Source organism: Piliocolobus tephrosceles, chromosome 9, assembly GCF_002776525.5.
Source record: "Piliocolobus tephrosceles isolate RC106 chromosome 9, ASM277652v3, whole genome shotgun sequence".
Lineage (NCBI taxonomy): Eukaryota > Metazoa > Chordata > Mammalia > Primates > Cercopithecidae > Piliocolobus > Piliocolobus tephrosceles.
This window is the reverse complement of record NC_045442.1, coordinates 65,197,275-65,205,648: the sequence shown is the minus strand read 5'-3', so window position 1 is coordinate 65,205,648 and position 8,374 is coordinate 65,197,275. Positions and strand designations below refer to the sequence as shown.

The following is an 8,374-nucleotide window of genomic DNA, read 5'->3' as shown; positions in this document are numbered from 1 at the left end:
CCCCATAAAACATGTTTTGCCTCCATACTTCCTCAGCTTAATATGGCTCTTCTTTTCCCCTCATGCTCTACACTTTACCCTCTAACGTGTTCAAAACACATCCAGAATTTATCCACTTTTCTCCATCTCTACTCCCTCATCCTAGTCCAAACTACTTTCATCTCTCACTTGGATTAATCTTAACAGAAACTCACTTGTTTCTCTGCTTCCTCTGGTTCTCGGCTGCCCTTTTCCCCTTCCCTTGCCCCAAGAGCCAGAGTAGTTTCTTAAAAATTCCAATCAGAGGCTGGGCGTGGTGGCTCATATCTGTAATCCCAGCACTTTGGGAGGCCGAGGTGGGTGGATCACAAGGTCAAGAGATTGAGACCATCCTGGCTAACACAGTGAAACTCCGTCTCTACTAAAAATACAAAAAAATTAGCCAGGCGTGCTGGCGGGCGCTTGTAGTCCCAGCTACTCAGGAGGCAGAGGCAGGAGAACGGCGTGAACCCGGGAGGGGGAGCTTGCAGTGAGCCAAGATCACGCCACTGCACTCCAGCCTGGGCGACAGAGCGAGACTCTGTCTCAAAAAAAAAAAAAAAAAAAAAAAAAATTCCAATCAGATCATGCTGCTTCCCTTTTTAAAATTTCATGAAGGTTCCCACTGCACCTTGAATAAAATCCAAACTCCTTACCCTGATCTACAAAGCCCTCTCCAACTGGACTCCCCACTGCTCCCCGCACTGCTCACCCTTATCTGCTCCAGCCACTCTGGTCTTTCTCATGCCAAACTCCTTCCTGAGCTTGTTCCAGCCCCAGAACACCCTACCTAAAGAGGACCTGGCTGCTTTCTTCCCCCATTTAGTTCTCAGCTCAGTGTCACCTCCCACCTTCTCAAAGACCTTTCCAGATCACCACAGCTAAGACAGCACCCCTTCCATTAAAAGTTTACCATTTCAGGCTGGGCATGGTGGCTCACACCTGTAATCCCATCACTTTGGGAAGCCGAGGCAGGCAGATCACTTGATGTCAGAGGTTCAAGGCCAGCCTGGCCAGCCTGGTGAAACCCACCTCTACTAAAAATACAAAAAATTACCCAGGTGTGGTGTTGTGCCACCTGTAATATCAGCTACTCGGAAGGCTGAGGCAGGAGAATTGCTTGAATCCGGGAGGCAGAAATTACAGTGAGCCGAGATCACACCACTGCACTCCAGCCTGGGCGACAGAGTGAGACTCTATCTCAAAAAAAAAAAAAAAAAAAAGGTTACCATTTCAGTTTTCCTTTCTTAACAGCCCTTATGGCCTGAAATTATCTTAGTTGTTTATTCAGTCTGTGAGAACAGGTCCTTGTTTATCCTGTTAATCATCATATCCTCTATGATTAGAAAAGTGAGAGCAGGGCCTGACCTTAGTAAAGACTTGAATACATATCAGTTAAATATTGAGTGAATTACACATTTCTGACTGTTATACTCAAATAATTTTCTTCCTGGAAAATTGATCTCAAAGGGAAAGCAAGGTGATTTTCATGTGTGTGTGTGTGTGTGTGTGTGTGTGTGTGTTTACATAAATGTTACAGAATCTTAGCGTTGACCCAGACCTAAGCTTTCAGAAACAATTTTAACAGGCAAGCTAACACATAGAGCTATTCTCTATATTAAATGTTACGACTGATCTTGACAATACACTGGAGAGGAACTTCATTTCATTCCCGCATTTCTTAAAATGACTAACACACTTTAGCAAGGTTTAATTATGACAAATATATCCTTTCTCAACAGTGCTTAGAAGTTTATAAACATGTCAGGATCCTCTGACGAGAAATAAGTCAGTAAGGTTTCCTGGGACATAGTAGTAGCTCAATAAATATTTACTAAGTGAATAATATATTTTATTTTGAGACAGGGTCTTACTGTCACCCAGGCTGGAGTGTAGTGGCAATTATGGTTCACTACAGCCTTGGCCTCCTGGGCTCAAGCAATCCTCCCACCTTAGCCTCCCAAGTAGCTGGGATTACAGACAGGTGGCACCATGCCCCAGCTAATTTTTGTATGTTTTGTAGAGATGGGGGTCTCACTTTGTTGCCCAGGCTGGTCTCGAACTCTGGCCTCAAGTGATCCTCTCACCTCGGCCTCCCAAAGTGCTGGGATTACAGGCATGAGCCACCACACTCAGCCATGAATGATATTTTAATGTTTTCTAACTATGCAATGTTATTGAAGAAATACTCTTCTCTAGCTTCAAATAAGCTAGTATCTTTGAGGTATCAAAAAACAAAACCAATGCTCACAAGAAAACAAAAGAGGAAATGGAAGTTTTTATTAGTGAAATAAGTCAGTTTATTTTATTTCCAACAAGGCCTTTTTCTCCTATAATTAAGACAAACCATTTTACACTTTATAGTAACATAACTTAGTTTTTAGTATTTTCAAAAGGGAAAGATTTTGGGTGGGGGGAATTTAGGAAATCAAATATTTTAGAAGGAGTAACTAGAGAACTTACTTTTTCAATCTTAATATAGTAACAGGCTTGTCTACCAGGTACATTCCCCAGCATTTTTTCTTATAAGGAATCTATCAAGTACTAGCCAACAAATAATCTACATTTAGAAACTGAGGGTAGAAATGTCTATATTTAAATAGGAAACAAGCATCTAAAATACAAATCACATGTCTTTAACAAGGCAATTTACATAATTAGGTGTAAGTTTTTAATTAACTTTATGTTCCTTAGGATCCTAGCAGACACTCAGTTGACTGTATCTCAAGCTCAAACTGCACTCACCTGGCCATAAAGGTAAATATCACAATGGAATTGGGCCTGTTTGACTAGGGAAAAAGATCACTTCAATAATGCACATTTCCTTTCTTTAAAAACAAGGATTAAGTCAGGGCCATCTTGGTTCTGAATCTCTCCATTTTTGTTGGGAGAAGACTAACCATCTCTTTACTAAGTTCTAGCTCAACTTCTATTTCTTGGGCAGCCTCAGGATGTTTTTCACAGTAATCAACAATAAATTTGTAATGTTCCAATGATGTTGCCAAATTTTCCAACTCTTTCTTGGGATCTGCAGTAATGATTTTACCATAGAGACGGGCAACTCGAAACTTAGCTAACATGGCAGGGCGAAGAACATCTTCCCCTATATGCTCAGGGAATACTTTATTTGGGTCTCTCAGGGAGTCTAAGAAGAGCTGGTAGTACTTCAACGCTGACTTATTAAGATTATTTATTTTTTTTACAATGTGTGAATCGGGATCCCTTAGCCTGTCAGCAATGGCAACCTTCAAATCCATCATATCATAGTAAGCATGTGCAATTTCAAACTGGATCTGTCTGTTGACCAACAGGTAATACTGTGGATTCAGGTCTACAGTTAGGGGCTCTAGCATGGCTATTCTGCGTTTATGCATCTTGCACCGTCTCTCCATGTCAGTTTCAAAGAATGCAAGCACCTTAAACAGAGCACTGTGGTCTTGGACAACTTCAATATGGTCAGTGACATAACCATCAATCTGAAAGAACTCTTTTGCCTCAAAGACATAGTGCTGACCCAATAAGAAAAGTTCTCTGGCTTCTTCAAAATCTAAAGGTCTCAAGTAGCTCACTTTCTCTTCTACTGCAGAGATGGCATCACACAGCTCACCGGTTCCAAACTGCACAGCTTTTTTCCGAATGCTTTCCTCCTCATCTAGTTCTTTTTTCCTTAAAGCTCTAAGTTCAGACTGTTTATCAAGATCAAGCTCTCCTATGTTGTCCTGAAGGAAAAATAAATAAATTATGGTTAAGTAGTACACTCACCTCCTGCTGTTAAATAATATTAAAGCAAACTTCAGAGTTTTTTAGAAAAGTCTCTTACTTTCCAGCCTGGTTTAGAAGGGTATCATAGTCTTAAACACCTTTGAAAACTTCTTTCTTTCTTCCAGTTATATTAAAAACTCAAGAAATGTGAAAAAAAAAAAAAGGATTTAAATAGACAAGCTGCTTACATATCATTTATTCTGAGGAACTGAAATTCATTTACAGTTACTCCTTCCAATAAGATAAATGCTACCTGTAAAAGTACTTTGAGAATTGTGAAACATTATATACATGTGATGCATTACTCCCAGCACTTTGGAAGGCCAAGGCGGGCGGATCACGAGGTCAGGAGTTCAAGACCAGCCTGGCCAACACAGTGAAACCCTGTCTCTACTAAAAATACAAAAATTAACCAGGCATGGTGGCAGGGGCCTGTAATCCCAGTCACTCAGGAGACTGAGGCAGGAGAATCGCTTGAACCCAGGAGGCAGAGGTTGCAGTGAGTGGAGATCGTGCCACTGCACTCCAGCCTGGGTGACAGTGCAAGACTCCATCTCAAGAAACAAACAAACAAACAAACAGACTGTAATCTACATCACAAAAATATTTCACAAGGATGCCATTAAGATTAATGCTACCATGTTTATGCTATTAGTTATTTAGTGAAATAGAGAGAAATGCTCTAGGTCTCTTAAAGACATCAAAATGAACAAAGTTAAATCTACCTTCCTAGTTAAAGTTTTCTCCTCTACCTCTTGGGGGTGGGGAATAACTAAGAATAACTAAGGTGGTTAAGAAATAAGAGTAAGCTCTTCTTGACCAATAAAATTAAATAACAGATCCCAAGGCCTTTTCTTCTTTTCACTTGACACTGTCTCACTAGTGATCTCTCCACAAACCCTTCAAGGTTTCCAAATGCTCAGAAGATGAAGACAACAATGCTTCAAAGCCTGGATTGCTCCAGCCCCTTTCTAACTGTAACTTTACCTTATATCACACTCCCTCTCCCTCAGCTGCAACCTCACAGGCTTTGCTCCATCCCTTCTGACATTATCCTCCCTTACGCCACAGAACTTCTAAACATGCTGCTTCAGCTCCTTGGCATGGTGTGCCTACTTTTCTTCAGGCTAGGTAACTCCTACTTACTCATCCCCAGAGCTTGCTTGTTAGTTCCTCCTATCGTGCCTTCTGATACCACGTGTCTCGCCTTTGTGGAACTTAGCAAAATTGTACTTTTACATGAAGTCAAAGGCTAGGTTCATTTTTGTCCATCATAGTATCCTTGGCCAATGACTAGCACAGGTTTAGCAAAATACTTAATTGAATAAATATGTGTATGTCTTAAAGCTTGAGCTGGGTCGGGCGCAGTGGGTCACGCCTGTAATCCCAGCACTTTGGGAGGCCGAGGTGGGTGGATCACAAGGTCAGGAGATCGAGACCATCCTGGCTAACACGGTGAAACCCCATCTCTACTAACAATACAAAAAGATTAGCCAGGTGTGGTGGCGGGCGCCTGTAGTCCCAGCTAATCGGGAGGTTGAGGCAGGAGAATGGTGTGAACCTAGGAGGCGGAGCTTGCAGTGAGCCGAGATCGCGCCACTGCCCTGCACTCCAGCCTGGGTGACAGAGCGAGACTCCGTCTAAGAAAAAAAAAAAAAAAAAAAAGCTTGAACTAAAGGTCTTTCAGATAAATACACTAATACAGGATGAAGTTAAGGTTAAAAAAGAAAGTCAGGGCCGAGCGCAGTGGCTTACACCTGTAATCCTAGCACTTTGAGAGGCTGACATGGGTGGATTGCTTGAGCTCAAGAGTTCAAGACCAGCCTGGGCAACATGGTAAAACATCGTCCTAACAAAAATACAAAGAATTAGCCGGGCACAGTGGCACACACCTGTGGTCCCAGTTATGTGGCAGGCTGACGTGGGAGGACTGCTTGAGCTGGGGAGGTGGAGGATGTAGTGAGTGGAGATCATGCCACTGTACGCCAGCCTGGGTGACAGAAACCCCATCTCAAAAACCAAATTGGGTTTAAGGAAAATCTGAGTAATTTAGTAGCATGGCAAATATGTGAGTTTAAACTAACCAAGTGATGAAGTTCTAAGTTCCCAGACTAGAAACATCAACTGAATGAAAGGTAAGGGTCAAATCATAGTGCATTATGCTTGACACAATTACTTCAAATGTAGATCATAAGTGTCTAAACCTTGTATACTTCCTTCCTTCCTGGGCTGCTTGTTTATCTACATGTTCTCTCTAGGATGCTTTCTTAAATTAGCCTACTGTTTTGCTCCAAGAGTCCCTGCAACCCTCCTTTTCCAGCTTTCCTTACCTGACCAGAAGCAACTTGACAGCTCTTCCTGGCTCCAAATTCTCCAGACATAAAGCCCATAGTTCTTCTCCCTACTTCCTGTCTTTCCTTAATATGCCTCCTCTTCACCCTCTAACCTCTAAAATGATCTTTATCTCTTCAAGACCTATGCTTCTGATGTGTTGGTTTGTTTAGTTTTCTTTTGTTTAGTAGTTTCACAAGGTTCTACATTATTTACCACTGATACAGTTTGGATTTGTGTCCCCGGCCAAATCTCACGTCAAACTAGAGGAGGGACCTGGTGGGAAGTGACTGGATCATCGGGGGCAGATTTCCTGCTTGCTGTTCTTGTGGTAGTGAGTGAGCTCTCTCACGAGATCTGATGGTTTTGAAGTGTGTAGCATATCCCCCTTTGCTCTCTCTCTCTCCTGCTCTGCCACGGTAAGACATGCTTGATTCCCTTCACCTTCTGCCATGACTCTAAGTTTCCTGAGGCCTCCCAGTCATGCTTCCTGTTAAGCCTGAGGCACTGTAAGTCAATTAACCTCTTTTCTTCATAAATTACCCAGTCTCAGGTGGTTCTTTTTCTGTTTTTTTTGAGATAGGGTCTCACTCTGTTATCCAGGCTGGAGCGCAGTGGTGCAATGTTGGCTCACTGTAACCTCTGCCTCCCAGGCTCAAGTGATTCTCCTACCTCAGCCTCCCCAGTAGCTGGGACTACAGGTGCACACCACCATGTTTGGCTAATTTTTTGTATTTTTTGGTAGAGACAGGGTTTCAACATGTTGTCCAGGCTGGTCTCAAACTCATGGGCTCAAGTGATCCACCCACCTTGGCCTCCCAAAGTGCTGGGATTACAGGCATGAGGCGCTGCACCTAGCCTCAAGTAATTCTTTTTAGCAGTGTGAGAAAGGACTAATACAACCACTAAAGATTATTATACTTTTATCAAGCAGAGTCCCATGTAAAAAAAAAAAAAATTATCATACTTTAATACACACATATAAAAAAACAAAAGCACAATGACTCCCCCAGGAAAGCTTCCTATGTATCTACAATTAGTATATTGCAACTAAATGATTAATTTTATTATCCTCCCTAGTGGTTAGAAACTAGGATTGGTTATAAATTAATAATGATGATGGTAGTTAACATTTATTAAGGACTTAGTATGTCTCAGGCACTTTTCTGAGGCCTTAATATATACTGATTTAACTCTCATAACAACAGTATTAAGTACTATTATCTCCAACTTATTTGTGAGGAAATAGAGGCAAAAATATATTAAGTAAATTGCCACAAAGACATAGCTACGAAGCGGCAGAGCTGGAGTTCATACCTACCTAGTATGTTTCCAGAGCCCATGCTCTTCATTGCCATCACTTCTGCTTCTATTCTTGAACTATTACTGAGCTATTTCTTCAAAGTCTACCCTTTTAGCTTTTATCAAGTCCATGCTGTGTGTAAGATAACACTGAGAAGTATATAAAGATTAGTAAGGCCTTGGCCAGGTGTGGTGGCTCACACCTGTAATCCTAGCACTCTGGGAGGCCGAGATGGGTGGATCACTTGAGGTCAGGAGTTCAAGACCAGCTTGGCCAACATGGTGAAACTCCATCTCTACTAAAAAGTCAAAAATTAGCCAGGCATGGTGGCAGGCACCTGTAATCCCAGCTACCCGGGAGGCTGAGGCAGGAGAATCCTTTGAACCCGGGACGCAGAGGTTGGAGCTGCGATCACACCACTGCACTCCAGCACTCCAGCCTGGGCAACACAACAAAACTCCGTCTCAAAAAAAAAAAAAAAAAGATTAGTTAGGCCAGGCACAGGGGCTCACACCTATAATCCCAGCACTTTGGGAGGCAAAGGCGGGAGGATCACTTGAACCCAAGAGTTCAAGACCAGCCTTGGCAACATAGTGAGAGCCAGTATCTACAAAATAATTTAAAAATTAACTGGACATGGTGGCACATGCCTGTACTCCCAGGATGAGGTGGGATGATTGTGTGAGCTGGGGAGATCAAGCTTGCAGTGACCCATGACTATATTACCACACGCCAGCCTGGGCAACACAGCGAGAGCCTGTCTTTAAAAAAAAAAAAAAAAAAGAATATGACATAGTTCCCAGCTCTCAAGAAGCTTATAGTCTAACCAAAGAGAAGTCTTCAAGGAAGACGTAGTATTTAAGATAGGCCTTGAATAATAAGTAAGATTTTATTTATTTATGTATTTATGTATTTATTTATTTGAGATGGAGTCTTGCTCTGTTGCCCAGGCTGGAACGC

The 8,374-nt window shown here is 42.1% G+C and overlaps 1 protein-coding gene across 2 annotated transcripts in view; it reads right to left on the bottom strand.

Moving 5' to 3' along the window:
* Positions 1 to 2,299: 2,299 nt before the first annotated feature.
* KIFBP (kinesin family binding protein) overlaps positions 2,300 to 8,374 on the bottom strand; it is a 31,368-nt gene continuing 25,293 nt past the window's right edge. For both annotated transcript variants that reach the window (XM_023205056.2, XM_023205057.2), the window contains one exon: positions 2,300 to 3,737. In XM_023205056.2, the coding sequence (XP_023060824.1) occupies positions 2,862 to 3,737 (876 nt within the window). In that variant the 3' untranslated portion in view covers positions 2,300 to 2,861. The remainder of the gene's footprint in view (positions 3,738 to 8,374) is intronic.